We start from the raw sequence: 21,164 nt of genomic DNA, 5'->3' as shown, positions 1-21,164 counted from the left end.
TTCCTGGGGTTTATTATGGATCCCCATTAGTTCCTGCCAAGGCAGCAGCTACTCTTCCTGGGGTTTATTATGGATCCCCTTTAGTTCCTGCCAAGGCAGCAGCTACTCCTCCTGGGGTGTATTATGGATCCCCATTAGTTCCTGCCAAGGCAGCAGCTACTCCTCCTGGGGTGTATTATGGATCCCCATTAGTTCCTGCCAAGGCAGCAGCTACTCCTCCTGGGGTGTATTATGGATCCCCATTAGTTCCTGCCAAAGCAGCAGCTACTCTTCCTGGGGTTTATTATGGATCCCCATTAGTTCCTGCCAAAGCAGCAGCTACTCTTCCTGGGGTTTATTATGGATCCCCATTAGTTCCTGCCAAAGCAGCAGCTACTCTTCCTGGGGTTTATTATGGATCCCCCCTGAGGGCACACAGTGTGTTGTGAAAACTGTGAATATAATGTCATCTTTTTAAAAATGTATAAACTCCCTTAATTTTGTTGGACCCCAGGAAGAGTAGCTGCTGCTTTGGCAGGAACTAATGGCCACTACCACATATCTACAGTACTAGATCCATGTGTATGTATAGTATGTTATCGTGTGTGTGTGTGCCAATGTGTGTGTTGCTTCACAGTCCCCGCTGTTCCATAAGTTGTTTTTTTATCTGTTTTTTAAAACTAATTTTACTACTTGCTTTACAGAAACCCAGCCTAAACCCCCAAACAGCAAGCAATGCATATGTAGAAGCATGGTGGCTAGGAAACCCCCACTGGAAAGGCCAGAACCTAGGAAGAAACCTAGAGAGGAACCAGGCTCTGAGGGGTGGCCAGTCCTCTTCTGGCTGTGCCGAAGGGAGATTAGAACAGAACATGGCCAATATGTTCAAACATTCATTGATGACCAACAGGGTCAAATAATATTAATCACAGTAGTCGTAGAGGGTGCAACAGTTCAGCACCTCAGGAGTAAACGTCAGTTGGATTTTTATAGCCGATCATTCAGAGTTAGAGACAATAGGTGCGGAAGAGAGAAAGAGTCGAAAACAGCACGTCCGGGGCAAGGTAGCACTTCCAGTGAGTAGGTCAAGGTTCCATAGCCGCAGGCAGAATATTTGAAACTCGAGCAGCAGCACGACCAGGTGGACTGGGGACAGCAAGAAGTCATCAGGCCAGGTAGTCCTGAGACATGGTCCTAGGGCTCGGGACCTCCGAGAGTAGAAGGAGAGACAGACAGAGACAGAGAGAGTGAATTAGAAGGACCATACTTAAATCCACACAGCACAAAGGATAAGACAGGAGAAATACCCTAGATATAACCCTAGCGCCCCGACACAGCGTAACTACTGGAGGCTGAGACGGGAGGGGTTGGGAGACACTGTGGCCCTGTCCGACGATACCCCTGGACATGGCCAACCAGGCAGGATATAACCCCACCTACTTTGCCAAAGCACAGCCCCCACACCACTAGAGGGATATCTTCAACCACCAACTTACTACCCTGAGACAAGGCTGAGTATAGCCCACAAAGATCTCCCAAACAGAGCACTAAACCTCAGAGGGGCGCCAACCCGGACAGGAAGATCACGTCAATGACTCACACTCAAGTGACACACTCCTCCTAGGGACGGCATGGAAGAGCACCAGTAAGCCAGTGACTCAGCCCCTGTAATAGGGTTAGAGGCAGAAAATCCCAGTGGAGAGAGAGACAGCAAGGGCGGTTCGTCGCTCCAGTGCCTTTCTGTTCACCTTCACACTCCTGGGCCAGACTACACTCAATCATAGGGCCTATTGAAGAGATGAGTCTCCAGTAAAGACTTAAAGGTCAAGACCGAATCTGTGTCTCTCACATGGATAGGCAGACCATTCCATAAATATGGCGCTCTACAGGAGAAAGCCCTGCCTCCAGCTGTTTACTTAGAGATTCTAGGGACAATTAAGAGGCCTGCGTCTTGTGACCGTAGCGTACGTGTAGGTATATATGGCAGGACCTAATCTGAAAGGTAAGTAGCAAGCCCATGTAATGCTTTATAGGTTAGCAGTAAAACCTTGAAATCAGCCCTAGCCTTAACAGGAAGCAAATGTAGAGGCTAGCACTGGAGTAAAGATACATTTTTTTGGCTCTAGTCAAGATTCTAGCAGCCGTTTTAAACACTAACTGATGTTAATTTAGTGCTTTATCCGGGTAGCTGGAAAGTAGAGCATTGTTATAATCTAACCTAGAAGTTTTTGGACATATAGTTTCTGATTTTTGTAACATTACATAGATGGGAAATAGCTGTCCTTGAAACAGTCTTGATATGTTCATGAAAAGAGGGTCCAGAGTAACGCCAAGATCCTTCACAGTTTTATTTGAGATGACTGTACAACCATCAAGATGAATTGTCAGATGCAACAGAAGATCGGTTTCTTGGGACCTAGAACAAGCATCTCCAAAGTAGTCAGGAGAGAAATTGTCTAATTCACACACTTATCAAGAGAACGTCACTGGTCATTCCTACTGCCTCTGATCTGGCAGACTCACTAAATAGAAATGCTTCATTTGTAGATGACGTCTCAGTGTTGTTGTAGTGTGCCCCTGGCGATCTGTAAATAAAATGTAAAAAATGTGCCATCAGTTTTGCTTAATATAAGGAATTTTGAATTATTTATACTTTTACGACTTAAGTCAATTTAAAAGCAAATACTTTTACTCTAGTAGTATTACTTTCACTTGAGTCATTTTCTTATAAGGCATCTTTACTTTTACTCAAGTATGAACATTTGGTTATTTTTCCACAACTGGCCTGAGTCAACTTTACATTTACATTACATTTAAGTCATTTAGCAGACGCTCTTATCCAGAGCGACTTACAAATTGGTGCATTCACCTTATGACATCCAGTGGAACAGTCACTTTACAATAGTGCATCTAAATGGTAACAGATGCCCTTTCAAGGGTTCCACCAGTGGTAGCCCAAATCAGCCTCAGTCAGGAGTCTATGGAGGAGGTTGCCTTGCAAGTTCGTATGGTCATGGAGTCACTTCCTGTTTCTGATCAGCAACTAAGGACAATAGCTGAAGAGACCACAAAATATCCCATTCTTTGCATGGTCAAAGGTGTGCTGTTGAAGAACAACAGAAAGGTGATACGTACTCGGGGTGGCAGGTATCCTAGTTTTTAGAGCATTGGGCCAGTAACTGAAAGATTTCTAGATCGAATCCCTGAGCTGACAAGGTCAAAATCTGTCCTTCTGCCCCTGAACAAGGCAGTTAACCCAATGTTCACAGGCAGTCATTGTAGATAAGAATTTGTTCTGAACTGACTTGCCCAGTTAATTAAATAAAACACTTGTCAGGAGATGCTGCAGAGAGTGCATGAAGGACATCTGGGAGCTGAGAAATGTGAGGGAGGGCCAGAGTCATTTTTCTGCGCCAAATACAAATTCTCACATCAAAGACTTTCATTTTGCATTTGAAAACATTTGTTTTGCTCGGTATGGGATAACCCTAGTGGTGGTTTATGATAATGCACCGTATAATGCTCTGCAAACATCTTCAACTCACTGCAAGCAAGCTGTGGCATTAATCAGAAACTACCACTAGGGAAAAGCCATGACAAGTAAAAAAAAAAATTCAAATGCAAAATGACAGTCTTTGCTGTAGTCCTGGACAAGAGTGCAATTTCAGGGTAATTTGACAAGTTGTCATTGGTCAAGAAATAGTCCTTGGTCAAGAAATAGTCCTTGGTCAAGAAATAGTCCTTGGTCAAGAAATAGTCCTTGGTCAAGAAATAGTCCTTAGTATTGCATATATATACAGTACTAGTCAAAAGTTTGGACACACCTACTCATTCAAGGGTTTTTCTTTATTTGTACTATTTTCTACACTGTAGAATAATAGTGAAGACATCAAAAATATGAAATAACACATATGGAATTATGTAGTAACCAAAAATGTGCTAAACCAAAATATATTTTAGATTTTTCAAAGTAGCCACCCATTGGCTTGATGACAGCTTTACACACTTGGCATTCTCTCAACCAGCTTTACCTGGAATGCTTTTCCAACAGTCTTGAAGGAGTTCCCACATACTTTGAGCACTTGTTGGCTGCTTTTCCTTCACTCTGCTGTCCAACTCATCCCAAAACATCTCAATTGGATTGAGGTCAGGTGATTGTGGATGCCAGGTAATCTAATTCAGTCAAATAGCCCTTACACAGCCTGGAGGTGTGTTTTGGGTCATTGTCCTGTTAAACAAATTAAAGTCCCACTAAACGCAAACCAGATGGGAAGGCGTATCGCTGCAGAATGCTGTGGTAGCCATGTCAGTTGTGTGCTTTGAATTCTAAACAAATCATCTTATTCCATATTTTTCCATTTGAAAATCTGACACTTGATAACACAACTATCTAGTGCCCACAACCTTTAGCTTATTTTACCAGGTCAACAATAACATCAAACCTGGCAAAGACGCCAGAGCTCTCAAGTAAAAGTCACATCCATAGCAGTAGCTATTTTTTTTAAATTTACCTTTATTTTACTAGGCAAGTCAGTTAAGAACAAGTTATTATTATCAATGACAGCATAGGAACAGTGGGTTAACTGCCTATTCAGGGGCAGAACGACAGATTTGTCCCTTGTCAGCTCTGGGATTTGAACTTGCAACCTTCCGGCTACTAGTCCAACACTCTAACCACTAGGCTACCCTGCCACCCCTGTGGTATCGATAAAGACAAAAGGACTACATCACATCAGCTATGGATAACAACACAGCAGCTATGGTATGGATAAAGAAAAAGAAAACCACAGCAGCTGTGGTATAAAGACAATATGACACCACAATAGCAGCTATGGTATGGATAAAGACAACGTGACACCACAATAGCAGCTATGGTATGGATAAAGACAATGTGACACCACAATAGCAGCTATGGTATGGATAAAGACAATATGACACCACAATAGCAGCTATGGTATGGATAAAGACAATATGACACCACAATAGCAGCTATGGTATGGATAAAGACAACGTGACACCACAATAGCAGCTATGGTATGGATAAAGACAACGTGACACCACAATACCAGCTATGGTATGGATAAAGACAATGTTACACCACAATAGCAGCTATGGTATGGATAAAGACAACGTGACACCACAATACCAGCTATGGTATGGATAAAGACAACGTGACACCACAATACCAGCTATGGTATGGATAAAGACAACGTGACACCACAATACCAGCTATGGTATGGATAAAGACAACGTGACACCACAATACCAGCTATGGTATGGATAAAGACAACACCACAGCAGCTTTGGTGTTACGCACACCCCTATTAAAACGTATTATGGCTGGGGGGCAGTATTGAGTAGCTTGGATGAATAAGGTGCCCAGAGTAAACGGCCTGCTCCTCAGTCTCAGTTGCTAATATATACATATTATTAGTAGTATTGGATAGAAAACACTCTGAAGTTTCTAAAACCGTTTGAATGATGTCTGAGAGTATAACAGAACTGATATGGCAAGCAAAAACCTGAGGAAATCTAAACAGGAAGTGAGAAATCTGAGGCTGGTATGTACTCAAAACAGTTCCCATTGAAATCTGCTTGAGATATTGATGTTGCACTTCCTAGGGCTTCCACTAGATGTCAACCGTCTATATAAATTTGAATGAGGCTTCTACTGTGTGGTGGAACTGAATGATAGCAGAATGAATCAGGTGTCTGACAGTCAGCCATTTTCTGGTCTTGCGCATTGCACATGATAGCGACCTGCATTCCATTGCTCCTGAAGACAAAGGAATACTCCGGTTGGAACTTTATTGAAGATTAATGTTAAAAACATCCTAATGATTGATTCTGTACTTAATTTGAAATGTTTCTTCGACCTGTAATAACTTTTTGAAGTTTTTGTCCGACGTAACGCTGACCAGAACGAGCATTTGGATATGTATACCAAACACGCTAACAAAAGTAGCTAATTGGACATAAATAACGAACATTATCGAACTAATCAAGCATTTATTGTGGACCTGGGATTCCTTGGAGTGCATTATGATGAAGAACAAAGGTAAGGGAATATAGGTGCTGACCTAACATAATCGTTTGTGGTGCTTTCGCCGTAAATCCTATGTGAAATTGGACACTGTGGTGGGATTACCAACAAGAATACCTTGTAATGGTATAAGATGCATGCATGTTTGAGGAATTTTAATTATGAGATTTCTGATTTGAATTTGGCGCCCTGCACTTTCAGTGGGTGTTGTCATATCATCCCGGTAACGGGATTGCAGCCCAAAGAGGTTTTAAGAGGGTACGCAACACCCTGCTACAACTCAACTCCCAGTGAAAAAGGCAGGATTTACCGTTTACTAGCCATTTATTCCTTCACACAGTAATATGGGGAAAAGGGGTTGGATGGAACCAAAGTAAGTAAATGTCAAAGCCCCCTCTCCCATCTTACCTGCCTACCCACTACTTATCTTAGCACCACCTGGTGCACTAACCAAAATACAAAATACATAGGGTGGTCCGCCCAGGTGTGCCTAGACAGGGAATATACTACGGGTATATGCATGTCCGCGGGCCTCTTGCCTAAGCACTCCCTAGGTGCCTTCCCCGTCCCCCCTGGGAACAAATGAAACAGGATATTACAAACCACTTCACAACAAATCTGATTAAAAAAACTAACTCAGGACATTAAAGAAACTCTCTCTGAGCAACAAACAAACACAGAACATACCAAATCTCTTTGCAACAACCAACGTGATGTAACCATCAGCCTCCTCTCTCTCCGCAAAAACCTCTCTCCTGAACAACAGAACACTGGCTTTCATAACTGGAGAAGGAGTCTAACGGTATACAGCTGTAACTTGATGAGGGGGCGGGGTCCGCTCCAATTAGCCGTGGAGTCGACCAATCAGCTGCTTGGGGGATTTCAGGAAGCCATCTCCTGAAACACACACTCAAAAACAGACTACAACACAGAAACTGGGGAAAATAACACGCCCACCACAAAAATTGCAAACATACAGTTTGTAATAACAAAAACCAACCCATCCCCAGTTAGTAAACATGTGATAGAGCGTCGGCAACCACATTCGCCGAGCCCTTCACATAAGCTATCTGTACATTATATCCTTGGACAATCAGAGCCCACCGCATAAGGCGGCTGTTCTGATTGTACATTTGCTTCAAGAACACCAATGGATTATGGTCCGTGAAGACCATTACAGGCAAAGCACTGGAGCCCACATACAGTGGGGCAAAAAAGTATTTAGTCAGCCACCAATTGTGCAAGTTCTCCCACTTAAAAAGATGAGAGAGTCCTGTAATTTTCATCATAGGTACACTTCAACTAAGACAGACAAAATGAGGGGGAAAAAATCCAGAAAATCACATTGTAGGATTTTTTATGAATTTATTTGCAAATTATGGTGGACAATAAGTATTTGGTCACCTACAAACAAGCAAGATTTCTGGCTCTCACAGACACCACCACAGCAGCTATGGTATAGATAAAGACAATGTGACAACATCATAGCAGCTATGGTATGGATAAAGACAATGTGAAAACATCACAGCAGCTATGGTATAGATAAAGACAATGTGAAAACATCATAGCAGCTATGGTATGGATAAAGACACCACCACAGCAGCTATGGTATGGATAAAGACACCACCACAGCAGCTATGGTATGGATAAAGACAATATGACAACACCACAGCAGCTATGGTATGGATAAAGACAATGTTACACCACCAGTGCTGCATGAATGTGTGATCTTTGATTTTGGCTAATTTACCATTTTCCATACCCAACGCATAACCGAACAGCAGGAAGGATACTTTTGCTGTATTGCTGTCTACTATACCTCACCTAATCAACCAACTACTACCTAGTGACAAGGCTACATTGTTATCATTTAGTAATGTTGTATTGTTGTCTACTATACCCCATCAATCAACTACTACCTAGTGACAAGGCTACATTGTTATCATTTAGTAATGTTGTATTGTTGTCTACTATACCCCATCAATCAACTACTACCTAGTGACAAGGCTACATTGTTATCATGTAGTAATGTTGTACTGTAGCCTACTGTATCCCACCCCATCAACCAACTACTAGCTAGTGACAAGGCTACGTTGTTATCATTTAGTAATGTTGTACTGTAGTCTACTGCACCTTATATCATCCAAATACTAGATAGTGACAATAGTACATTATCATATACTCTACAGTGCCTCCGGAAAAAATTCAGACCCCTTGACTTTTTCCAAATTTTGTTACGTCACAACCTTATTCTAATTGACACACAATACCCTATCATGACAAAGTGAAAATAAGTTTGACATTTTTGCAAATTTATAAATAAAACAGAAATATATTTTTTACGTAAGTGTTCAGACCCTTTGCTATGAGACTCGAAATTGAGCTCTGTGTAACGAATCTCCTCTTCGTCTGAGGAAGAGTAAGACGGATCGGAGGACCAAAATGCAGCGTGGTACGTGTTCATGGTACATTTAATAAAGAAACTGAACACTAGAAAAAACAAGAAGAAACTAAACAGTTCTGTCTGGTGCAGACACACAATGACAGAAAACAACTACCCACACCCATAGTGGGAAAACAGGCTGCCTAAGTAATATAATATAATATAATATATGCCATTTAGCTGACGCTTTTATCCAAAGCGACTTACAGTCATGTGTGCATACATTCTACGTATGGGTGGTCCCGGGAATCGAACCCACTACCCTGGCGTTACAAGCGCCATGCTCTACCAACTGAGCCACAGAAGGACCACAAGTATGGTTCTCAATCAGAGACAACCATAACCAGCTGCCTCTGATTGGGAACCATACCAGGCCTAAACATAGAAACACAACACCTAGACATACAACATAGAATACCCAGCCACATCACACCCTGACCAAACAAAAAATAGAAACATACAAAGCAATCTACGGTCAGGGCGTGACACTCTGGTGCATCCTGTTTCCATTGATCTGTCTGAAGATGTTTATACAACTTGATTGGACTCCACCTGTTGTAAATTCAATTGAACACACCTATCTAGGCACAGATGTGGGGAAGGATACCAAAACATTTCTGCATCATTGAAGGTCCCCAAGAACACAGGGGCCTCCATCATTCTACAATTGAAGATGTTTGGAAACACCAATTATCTTCCTAGAGCTGGCCGCCCAGCCAAAATGAGCAATCAGGGTAGAAAGGACTTGGGAGAACTTTCCAGAAGGACAACCATCTCTGCACCAGTCCACCATTCAGTCCTTTACGGTAGAGGTGCCAGACGGAAGCCACTGTTCAGTAAAAAGCACATGTGAGCATGCTTGGAGTTAGCCAAAATGGCACCTAAAGAATCTCAGACCATGAGAAACAAGATTCTCTGGTCTGAAGAAACCAAGATTGAGCTCTTTAGCTTGAATGCCAAGCATCACGTCTGGAGGAAAACTGGCACCATCCCAAAGGTGAGGAATTGTGGTGGCAGCATCATGCTGTGGGGATGTTTTTCAGCGGCAGGGACTGGGAGACTAGTCAGGATCGAGGGAAAGATGAACGGAGCAAAGTACAGAGATATCCTTGATGAAAACCTGCTCCATACTGGGGTGAATGTTCACCTTCCAACAGGACAATGACCCTAAGCACACAGCCAAGACAACACAGGAGTGGCTTCGGGACAAGTCTCTGAATGTCCTTGAGTGGCCCAGCCAGAGCTACCCAAACTACCCAAATAAAATAAAATAGTATTTGTCACATGCGCCGAATACAACAGGTACTTCCGGCGCCGACAGAGATGGCCGCCTCGCTTCGCGTTCCTAGGAAACTATGCAGTTTTTTGTTTTTTTACGTGTTATTTCTTACATTAGTACCCCAGGTCATCTTAGGTTTCATTACATACAGTTGAGAAGAACTACTGAATATAAGATCAGCGTCAACTCACCATCAGTACGACCAAGAATATGTTTTTCGCGACGCGGATCCTGTGTTCTGCCTTACAAACAGGACAACGGAATGGATCGCATGCAGCGACCCAAAAATACGACTCCGAAAAAGAGGGAAACGCGGCGGTCTTCTGGTCAGACTCCGGAGACGAGCACATCTTGCACCACTCCCTAGCATTCTTCTTGCCAATGTCCAGTCTCTAGACAACAAGGTTGATGAAATCCGAGCAAGGGTAGCATTCCAGAGGGACATTAGAGACTGTAACGTTCTGTGCTTCACGGAAACATGGCCAGCTGGTTTCTCCACGCATCGCTCCGACAGAAACAAACACCTTTCTGGTAAGAAGAGGGGCGGGGGCGTATGCCTTATGACTAACGAGACATGGTGTGATGAAAGAAACATACAGGAACTCAAATCCTTCTGTTCACCTGATTTAGAATTCCTCACAATCAAATGTAGACCGCATTATCTACCAAGAGAATTCTCTTCGATTATAATCACAGCCGTATATATCCCCCCCCAAGCAGACACATCGATGGCTCTGAACGAACTTTATTTAACTCTTTGCAAACTGGAAACCATTTATCCGGAGGCTGCATTCATTGTAGCTGGGGATTTTAACAAGGCTAATCTGAAAACAAGACTCCCTAAATTTTATCAGCATATCGATTGCGCAACCAGGGGTGGAAAAACCTTGGATCATTGTTACTCTAACTTCCGCGACGCATATAAGGCCCTGCCCCGCCCCCCTTTCGGAAAAGCTGACCACGACTCCATTTTGCTGATCCCTGCCTACAGACAGAAACTAAAACTAGAGGCTCCCACGCTGAGATCTGTCCAACGCTGGTCCGACCAAGCTGACTCCACACTCCAAGACTGCTTCCAGCACGTGGACTGGAATATGTTTCGTATTGCGTCAGATAACAACATTGACGAATACGCTGATTCGGTGTGCGAGTTCATTAGAACGTGCGTTGAAGATGACGTTCCCATAGCAACGATTAAAACATTCCCTAACCAGAAACCGTGGATTGATGGCAGCATTCGCGTGAATCTGAAAGCGCGAACCACTGCTTTTAATCAGGGCAAGGTGTCTGGTAACATGACCGAATACAAACAGTGCAGCTATTCCCTCCGCAAGGCTATCAAACAAGCTAAGCGTCAGTACAGAGACAAAGTAGAATCTCAATTCAACGGCTCAGACACAAGAGGCATGTGGCAGGGTCTACAGTCAATCACGGACTACAGGAAGAAATCCAGCCCAGTCACGGACCAGGATGTCTTGCTCCCAGGCAGACTAAATAACTTTTTTGCCCGCTTTGAGGACAATACAGTGCCACTGACACGGCCTGCAACGAAAACATGCGGTCTCTCCTTCACTGCAGCCGAGGTGAGTAAGACATTTAAACGTGTTAACCCTCGCAAGGCTGCAGGCCCAGACGGCATCCCCAGCCGCGCCCTCAGAGCATGCGCAGACCAGCTGGCCGGTGTGTTTACGGACATATTCAATCAATCCCTATACCAGTCTGCTGTTCCCACATGCTTCAAGAGGGCCACCATTGTTCCTGTTCCCAAGAAAGCTAAGGTAACTGAGCTAAACGACTACCGCCCCGTAGCACTCACTTCCGTCATCATGAAGTGCTTTGAGAGACTAGTCAAGGACCATATCACCTCCACCCTACCTGACACCCTAGACCCACTCCAATTTGCTTACCGCCCAAATAGGTCCACAGACGATGCAATCTCAACCACACTGCACACTGCCCTAACCCATCTGGACAAGAGGAATAACTATGTGAGAATGCTGTTCATCGACTACAGCTCGGCATTCAACACCATAGTACCCTCCAAGCTCGTCATCAAGCTCGAGACCCTGCGTCTCGACCCCGCCCTATGTAACTGGGTACTGGACTTCCTGACGGGCCGCCCCCAGGTGGTGAGGGTAGGTAAACAACATCTCTTCCCCTCTGATCCTCAACACGGGGGCCCCACAAGGGAGCGTTCTGAGCCCTCTCCTGTACTCCCTGTTCACCCACGACTGCGTGGCCATGCACGCCTCCAACTCAATCATCAAGTTTGCGGACGACACAACAGTGGTATGCTTGATTACCAACAACGACGAGGCGGCCTACAGGGAGGAGGTGAGGGCCCTCGGAGTGTGGTGTCAGGAAAATAACCTCACACTCAACGTCAACAAAACTAAGGAGATGATTGTGGACTTCAGGAAACAGCAGAGGGAACACCCCCCTATCCACATCGATGGAACAGTAGTGGAGAGGGTAGCAAGTTTTAAGTTCCTCGGCATACACATCACAGACAAACTGAATTGGTCCACTCACACAGACAGCATCGTGAAGAAGGCGCAGCAGCGCCTCTTCAACCTCAGGAGGCTGAAGAAATTTGGCTTGTCACCAAAAGCACTCACAAACTTCTACAGATGCACAATTGAGAGCATCCTGGCGGGCTGTATCACCGCCTGGTACGGCAACTGCTCCGCCCTCAACCGTAAGGCTCTCCAAAGGGTAGTGAGGTCTGCACAACGCATCACCGGGGGCAAACTACCTGCCCTCCAGGACACCTACACCACCCGATGTTACAGGAAGGCCATAAAGATCATCAAGGACATCAACCACCCGAGCCACTGCCTGTTCACCCCGCTATCATCCAGAAGGCGAGGTCAGTACAGGTGCATCAAAGCTGGGACCGAGAGACTGAAAAACAGCTTCTATCTCAAGTCCATCAGACTGTTAAACAGCCACCACTAACATTGAGTGGCCGCTGCCAACACACTGACACTGACTCAACTCCAGCCACTTTAATAATGGGAATTGATGGGAATGATGTAAATATATCACTAGCCACTTTAAACAATGCTACCTTATATAATGTTACTTACCCTACATTATTCATCTCATATGCATACGTATATACTGTACTCTATATCATCGACTGCATCCTTATGTAATACATGTATCACTAGCCACTTTAACTATGCCACTTTGTTTACATACTCATCTTATATGTATATACTGTACTTGATACCATCTACTGTATCTTGCCTATGCTGCTCTGTACCATCACTCATTCATATATCCTTATGTACATATTATTTATCCCCTTACACTGTGTATAAGACAGTAGTTTAGGAATTGTTAGTTAGATTACTTGTTGGTTATTACTGCATTGTCGGAACTAGAAGCACAAGCATTTCGCTACACTCGCACTAACATCTGCTAACCATGTGTATGTGACAAATACATTTGATTTGATTTGATTTGTGTAGACCTTACAGTGAAATGCTTAAAGGTGTGCCAAGCTTGATGCGTCATACCCAAGAAGACTCGATGCTGTAATCGCTGCCAATGGTGCTTCAACAAAGTAATGAGTAAATGGTCAGAATATTTACTTACAGGTGACATTTCAGTTTTTTTTATAACGTTGCAAAAGATTTGAGAAACCAGTTTTTGCTTTGTCATTATGGAGTATTGTGTGTAGGTTGATGGTGGGAAAAAACAATATAATACATTTTAGAAAAAGGCTGTAACTTAAATAAAAAATGTGGAAAAAGTCAAGGGGTCTGAATACTTTCCGAAGGCACTGTAAATACTGTTGTACTGAGTAATACAACGGGTGGGTCTAATCTTGGATGTTGAATGGTTAAAATAGCATTCCAGCTGGTGTCTATTCCACAAGTTACCACCTGCTAAAGCTGTGATGTTAAAATAACTATTGACTGTTCTCACTGTACAATACACTGTGACATCAGCCCAGCCATCTAATGTATAAACTTGATCTCTACTATAAAAAGCATCTCACATTATCTCACATTTCTTTTACACTAACATTTGATTTTCAACAGCAGAGATTTGTATATATCCTTGCTGTCTGACTCAACGACATTTGCAACATTGTTTCAATATGGACATTTGATCTCCAGCTGTTCCATAGTAATGAGCAAGTTGGGAGTCAGGACAAGACAGACCGGTAGGCAGCTTTTCTCAGCCAGTCGAAATCATGAATCAACTGTCATCATATATATATATATAAGGAATGTCAACAGAAAACAGGTCAAACTTAACTAAATGCAGCTAGTTTGCAGTCTTTCCAGCTTCAGTTTGAACTGATTGTGTTAGGTCTGTTGTTGTCTAGCTACTCTGAACAACAGTGTCCTGACTAGAGAGCACATTTTCTATGGCAGGCAGAGGCGTGACTCATTAGCTTATTGTTATGGAAGTATTAAATAAAATGTCACAAAAAAATGCTTAAACAAATGCAAATGCAGCTACTTTGCTGTTATTCTGGCTGTGCTGTTTGACCGGACTGTAAGTTAGCCGTACAAGCAAGTAAGGGATAAGAACGTTGCCAGACAGAATGGCAATAGAACATTTAGAACGAATGACTGGGTCGTCTATAGATACAGAACAAAAATACTTAAAGACGGGGTCTAACCGATAGAACAAACAACCAGCTGGCTTGGGTAGCATTAGATTTGTATCGGGACTATATCTCGTGGAACCCATACAAAAAAAAATTGCCGTTTTGAAACTGCAGTAAAAGTTCTGTAACTTCAGTCTACTATGGTATTTTGGAAGCAGTTGTTGCAGAATAACTGCAGTTTACTGGAATTATTGTACACTCTGACTGCAATCTTCTTTGCAAGGGGAAGGACGAAATAATATGAATAAATTCATACAAATAATGTTTTATTTGAACATGTTGGTAACCAGTTATATAATAGTGATAATGCCCTCGAAGCCGATGTTTGGAGGATATATTGGCAGGTTTGCCGGTCCTGGACGAGCAACACCCGTGCCAATATATCCTCCAAACATCGGCTTCGAGGGCATTATCACCTAAATAATGGACCCTCTGGACCCAGGGCGTTCCGAGGTTCACGGGCGGTTGGGACACTTTAAGAAATGTCTGTTGAAAAGCCTGAAAACCAGACTCCTTTCTGCCTAACACCAATAGAGGAATGACGAGTTAAAAGAATCTCTTCATGAGGAATAAAAGCCCATGGAAATAAAAAGATGCTTCCATGCGCAGCGTGGATCTGACTTCCTGCAGTCTATTTTGTTCCGACAGGGATTGTGTGGCAACCAAGGAAACCCTAACCCGTTTGGTTGGTCTGCCTACTTTATTTTCTGTTTTGTAAATATTTAACAACTTGGAGAAGATCATCTTTTATAGCCGTAGTTTCCTCAAGCTCCTGATATCTCTAAACCCATAGCTGTTACTATAGTCAACAATTCCAGTCTCCTCCCACAGCAGATTCTATTGCTAATCCGTCAACCTGCAATGGCCTGTATTGTGGATTTATAGAGGCTCATTAGCATAAATTATGACTAAATCCGCGTGGGCATGTGTGGTCCCTGGCATTGGGAACCCGCCAAGCGGAAAATTGCTCCATGGTGAGCCTGGCAAAAAGTTTGAATGGCCAGGGCTGAAAATAGGCTTGCATTTGGTTTTCACATTCATATAATTCACTTATGGATATTTTATAGTTTTCAACCCCAGAGACTTTATTTGCATTTCTGAAGTACTTTTCCATTTTTTTTTTACATAAACACAAAATACTCACTGGCCTTCATGCAGTTTCATAGACCACACTATACTACACTATACCCTTATGTCCTGGCTAAGCAGGGAAAGATAATACGTTGAGGCTGGTTCAAGTTTCATACCATTGGAGGTTTCTTAATTAATTGCCATTAATCAATCAAGATGGTTATTTTTTGTTTCAGGGAATAATTATTGTATAGCATATTGCGCTGGTGATTTTAATTATAGTGCCTTTATTAATAGCAATAAAATAAAGTGTGTCTACGAATTTTAAAATACGATTTTCCTGTTTGGTTCTGTTCTACTGGATGTCATAAGGTGAATGCACCCATTTGTAAGTCGCTCTGGATAAGAGCGTCTGCTAAATGACTTAAATGTAAATGTAAATGGTTATGGGTGAAACTATTGACAGTTTAAGGTAACGCTTATTTATCAGCTTTACACACCAATGCAGCCGACTTTGTGCACCTGTCTGAATGTATTACATCCCGATTATCAGGATTAGAACGGATCAGGTGAATAAAGCTGTTCATTCACACGACTCACACACAGGCTTCCTACTGAATGCATAGACTAACATAAATAGAACACACGACTCACACACAGGCTTCCTTCTGAATGCATAGACTAACATAAATAGAACACACGACTCACACACAGGCTTCCTACTGAATGCATAGACTAACATAAATAGAACACACGACTCACACACAGGCTTCCTTCTGAATGCATAGACTAACATAAATAGAACACACGACTCACACACAGGCTTCCTACTGAATGCATAGACTAACATAAATAGAACACACGACTCACACACAGGCTTCCTACTGAATGCATAGACTAACATAAATAGAACACATGACTCACACACAGGCTGCCTACTGAATGCATAGACTAACATAAATAGAACACACGACTTCAAATTGTAGTAGAACATTGTGCTTTGTAAAGAGCATAATGTGGTCATTCCTCAGATTCGTTTTTGTTTTTTTTCATCCAAAGCGACATACATACAAAAAGGTTAGCGCATACACACTCTTAGTTACCGAGTGCCATCACTGTTCATTCCATTCGGTTTACCGAGCCTTTTTACCCGTTGCTCGGTCTTCAGATGGAAAGGATTTCCATTGGCCCAAGGTGTCCATGTAAATAGGTGTCAATGAAAGCAGATTATGCCTTTCACCGCGAGGAGCCCCCTCCTCCCTGGGTGGTTGTCATGTGATATGTAGAGGTGGCACATTAGTGGAGCTGCTCTGGGGGGGGGGTCTATTATATGGCTGTCACCACAATCAACTATCACACGGCAGAAAAGGGAAGACGTGGAAGTGTAGCTTCTACTTAGCTCATCTCAACTTCTATCAGTTAAACTTTTACTGCAGTACGCTACTACTCACGTGTTTTGTATTTTACGCATGCAGAATATTTAATTTTCATGAGTTCTAAGAAGTTTATATAACGAAGCTAAACTAAGGGGAACGAGTTGTTTGAAGTAAAGTGTTGTGAAAGAATACTGTCAGGATGCCCCGACCAGGGAGGAACACGTACAGCGACCAGAAACCTCCCTATTCCTACATCTCCCTCACCGCCATGGCCATCCAGTCCTGCCCGGAGAAGATGCTCCCTCTCAGCGAGATCTACAAGTTCATCATGGACAGGTTCCCTTACTACAGAGAGAACACCCAGCGGTGGCAGAACTCCTTACGACACAACCTGTCCTTCAACGACTGTTTCATCAAGATCCCGCGGCGCCCGGACCAGCCCGGGAAGGGTAGCTTCTGGGCTCTGCACCCCAGCTGCGGGGACATGTTCGAGAACGGGAGCTTCTTGCGGCGCCGTAAACGGTTCAAGGTGATGATGATGATGGCGCAGGAGCACCTGGCTCAGTCCAAGCAGTCTGACGCAGCCCATTATCTCAGGCTTAGCGCCCTGGCTGCCACCGGCACACACCTCCCTCAGATGTCCAGCTATAACTTGGGAGTGTCACAACCATCAACTTTTAAACACCCATTTGCTATAGAGAACATCATCGCCAGAGAGTACAAGGTTCCCGGGAGTCTGGCGTTCTCCACCATGCAGTCGATGTCTGCAGGCTACCCACTGCACAACCAGTTGACTACGGCCTGGCCTCACATGTACAACACTATGGTGGACACTGTTTCTCCTATCTCTATGAGCGGTGACTACGTGGCCTACCGCATGCCTCTTAAATCTCTGTGCCACGGAGGACAGACCCTACCCGCCATTCCGGTGCCCATCAAGCCCAACCCGACCACAGTAGGTCTCTCGGCAGGGCTGACGCGACACACATCCGCCTTCCTTTCGAACTCTCCCCAATCTCTGAGCCCCACCTCCCCGCAGACAGACACCAGCCAAAGCAGCCCCCCTACTCCCAGGGAGACTCACACCAACCCGACACTGCAGTCCGTGGCAGTGCACTAACATTAAGAACTCTACAGAACTCTTTATAAACTAGACCAGCAGGCTCAAACCAAATCCAACGTTTATTTGGACTTTTGCCGCTGACATCTTGGGCTGAGAATAACTACAATTAATTAAGGCAATAGACTTCCGTGCTGCAGTGTATTTTGATGTCGGTGTTTTACTTTGAATGCTAATTGTCTTCTAACATGGTTCCAGCAGAGAGATAGTGAAATATTGCTGTTCAACTTAAAAGGTATTCGTTGTGTCAGTTTTATCAGTGTGTTTTGTAAATTAGTGAGGCAAGGCAAACAGCGGCTGTCAGGCGCATGAAATATATTTACTTGGATTTATTTCTGCTATCTATGTAAAAATAACTAAGTGAATTGTGATGTTTTTTTTCAATCTTAAAAAATAGTAAGGGGAACTATAGGGTCTTTACTAAATGCAAAATAAATATGTGAATAAATGTGAATAATTGCAAATAAGTTGATATGAAAATGTTGTAAAATACACTTTTTAGTTAAACATTTTAGATATCTATTTTGCAGTAGCTTTTCTGTGAAGCTGTAGTGTAAAGCCATTTAAAACCACGGTGATATACATGTGATTAAAATATGATATGTAACTGTTGACTTTTCTATGTTAATGAAAAAGCATAACTGCTTTTGAAAAGTGTTCATATAGTCTGCAATGAATTAGAAACTTGGTCATCGAAATATTTTCTCATTAAAATAGTGTAAACATTATAATGGTTGGTGTATTCTGTGTAAATAGTGTAAACATTATAATGGTTGATGTGTAAACATTATAATGGTTTGTGTATTCTGTGTAAATAGTGTAAACATTATAATGGTTGATGTGTAAACATTATAATGGTTGGTGTATTCTGTGTAAATAGTGTAAACATTATAATGGTTGATATATTCTGTGTAAACAGTTTAAACATTATAATGGTTGGTGTATTCTGTGTAATTATTGTAAACATTATAATGGTTGATGTATTCTGTTAACAGCCAGAATAATGCTGTTATCATGCACCTACTGATTTACAACTGGGAAAACTTCCAGACAGGTATCCTTATGGCATGATGATAATTATTAGTATTATATATTAACAACAATACAACTTTTTGATTTCAATATGACTCTTCACTTTCTAATATTTAATTTATTTCCATTACAAATATAAAGTAAATCAAATAATGTTTACATAATCATGAATATAGCTCAATATGGTATATTGCTGTGTATTTCAGTGTCTAGACCTGAGTAGAGAACGCGGTGTACAGTGTATAGGCTACACCAGAACCCTCGTTGCGCCGCTCCCACAGGAGCAGTCAGAACAGAACTTTGGAACTGCTGAATCAGAATCAGAATGCGGGTGATTAGAATGCAAGGAGGTACTGCCGTAGTCACAGCGCAGACAACCGGCCTCATTCATTCAGCTACACACTAATATACCCTCAATAAATGAAGTAACACACGGAGATGGGGATACAGTTACATTAGGCTATATAACACCATGCGATTTGCTTCTGACTTCCAAAACATATCAACAAATGAACAGAGCACATTATAAAAATCGTAATTATCATATAAGAAAGGTTAACATTCAATGCAGTTTTTATGTTTTGCATTGACAAAACTGCTAACCATTTTGCACAAGTTAACTTGAATTGGACTAGTTTAAGCCATATATCACATAGCTGACATTGATAGTATGGATAGCCTAACATGACCATTTTAGAAATTAATTTACAATCAACAAAATGTATCTCTGCATGTGCATTTTTTCACAATGCAATAATCACAGTAGACGATATGTTTTATCTCTATTTATTGAATTGTTTCTTAGGTATTTTTGTATAATCCGAAATAGCCTATTTATATATCCACGTGTGAAGTTGTCCTTAAGTGTGCTACATTGATAGCTTATATGTTGAATTGTAGTTTTATTTATATTAAAATGCATTCATTCAGTGTCAGTGACATCAGGTGCTGTGAAAGAAATAGCCCATCTCGGCGCATTAAACAAATACTTTAGAATTCTGTCACTTTCTCCAATTGACTAGATCAAATACCGCCTTCTAGCCACTTCATTCTCTCCATTCACTCAATAGAAAGAGCAAAGAATTGCAAACTTCGACTGGGCCACCAATGTAGATTTAGCCTTTTTTCGAGTAGACAAAAAGACTGATTTCTCACAGACACATTGCTGACTGGGGAACTGGGAAACGGGCTCAGAGACCCCTTTGGAATTTAAATCCACTCCTCCCCTCCTCCTGACCATGTTTGCCCATCAGTGCTCTGGGTTTCCCGTTCTTGCATTGTGTGTATTGTATTCATGTTTACTCCGGGTGATTAAAACACAAGTGGTGAATTTCTAGCTTCAAGTTTGGAGTCTATACAGTATTTTCGTTCATCATTAAATTCATAATCTATTCAATCTTTATATTGACTTCTGCATGCTGTTGCCAATTCTCTTTATCCAGGTCAGTCAATTCACTACCTGCTTTTTTCGGCTACTATTCTAGCTGCCAATTCTCTTTTATCCAGGCCAGTCAATTCACTACCTGCTTTTTCCCGCTACTATTCCAGCTGCCAGTTTGTGTTTGTCCTATATCTGAGATATAAAAATGACCAGGAAACAATTTCTACATATATTTATCCTCTTACTTTAAGCACTAAACTATCTCCATACATACAGCACTTCCATTCATTTTTAAAACTGGTACATCAACTACCGTGCCCCCTGTATATAGCCTCGTTGTTCTTATTGTGTTTTTATTATTACTTTTTATTTTTGTCTACTTGGTAAATATTTTCTTCTTCTTGAACTGCACTGTTGGTTAAGGGCTTGTAAGTCAGCATTTCACAGTAAAGTCTACACTTGTTGTATTCAGCATTTCACAGTAAAGTCTACACTTGTTGTATTCAGCATTTCACAGTAAAGTCTACACTTGTTGTATTCGGCGCATGTGGCAAAGTTTGATTTGATTTTGATTTGAGAGGAACTGAAGACAAGTGGGCGTCCTAGAGCAAAACAGAGCACCAACGTGAGTCCTCTTTCGATAGCGATATTAATAGAGTGTTGGCCAAACCGCCATGACGCTACAGACAATTTTGTGAGAAGACCGATGTTAGGGATGTCTCTAGGTCTGACAAACACCGCTGTAGCTCTGCCACCTTCACGTCAAATGCAGAAGGGTGATATCAGTGGTGGATTGAGACGCAGCCCATG

The 21,164-nt window shown here is 42.4% G+C and overlaps 2 protein-coding genes across 2 annotated transcripts; both read left to right on the top strand.

Annotated features, from left to right (window-relative positions):
- The first annotated feature begins 9,405 nt into the window (after nt 1-9,405).
- LOC127908530 (uncharacterized) lies at nt 9,406-11,728 on the top strand. Its single transcript, XM_052467073.1, has 2 exons — nt 9,406-11,522; nt 11,663-11,728. The coding sequence occupies exons 1-2, from the start codon at nt 10,305-10,307 to the stop codon at nt 11,726-11,728; spliced, it is 1,284 nt and encodes a 427-aa protein (XP_052323033.1). The 5' UTR covers nt 9,406-10,304.
- A 5,084-nt stretch (nt 11,729-16,812) lies between these two features.
- On the top strand, nt 16,813-20,275 carry LOC118372101 (forkhead box protein B1-like). The gene has a single exon (XM_035757866.2). The coding sequence runs from the start codon at nt 17,021-17,023 to the stop codon at nt 17,939-17,941; it is 921 nt and encodes a 306-aa protein (XP_035613759.1). The 5' UTR covers nt 16,813-17,020; the 3' UTR covers nt 17,942-20,275.
- The last annotated feature ends 889 nt before the right edge of the window (nt 20,276-21,164 follow it).

The sequence above is a fragment of the Oncorhynchus keta genome, chromosome 17, assembly GCF_023373465.1.
Source record: "Oncorhynchus keta strain PuntledgeMale-10-30-2019 chromosome 17, Oket_V2, whole genome shotgun sequence".
In the NCBI taxonomy this organism is placed as follows: Eukaryota; Metazoa; Chordata; class Actinopteri; order Salmoniformes; family Salmonidae; genus Oncorhynchus; species Oncorhynchus keta.
Note: the sequence above shows the minus strand (reverse complement) of the source record. Positions and strands in the feature narration are given on the sequence as shown.

Excerpts from the sequence above, each read along its gene's own strand:
- LOC127908530 (XM_052467073.1), top strand. The coding sequence starts at position 10,305 with ATGACTAACGAGACATGGTGTGATGAAAGAAACATACAGGAACTCAAA. Across the intron at positions 11,523-11,662 it reads CTGTTCCCAAGAAAGCTAAG|GTCCACAGACGATGCAATCT; the intron begins GTAACTGAGCTA and ends CCGCCCAAATAG.
- LOC118372101 (XM_035757866.2), top strand. The coding sequence starts at position 17,021 with ATGCCCCGACCAGGGAGGAACACGTACAGCGACCAGAAACCTCCCTAT.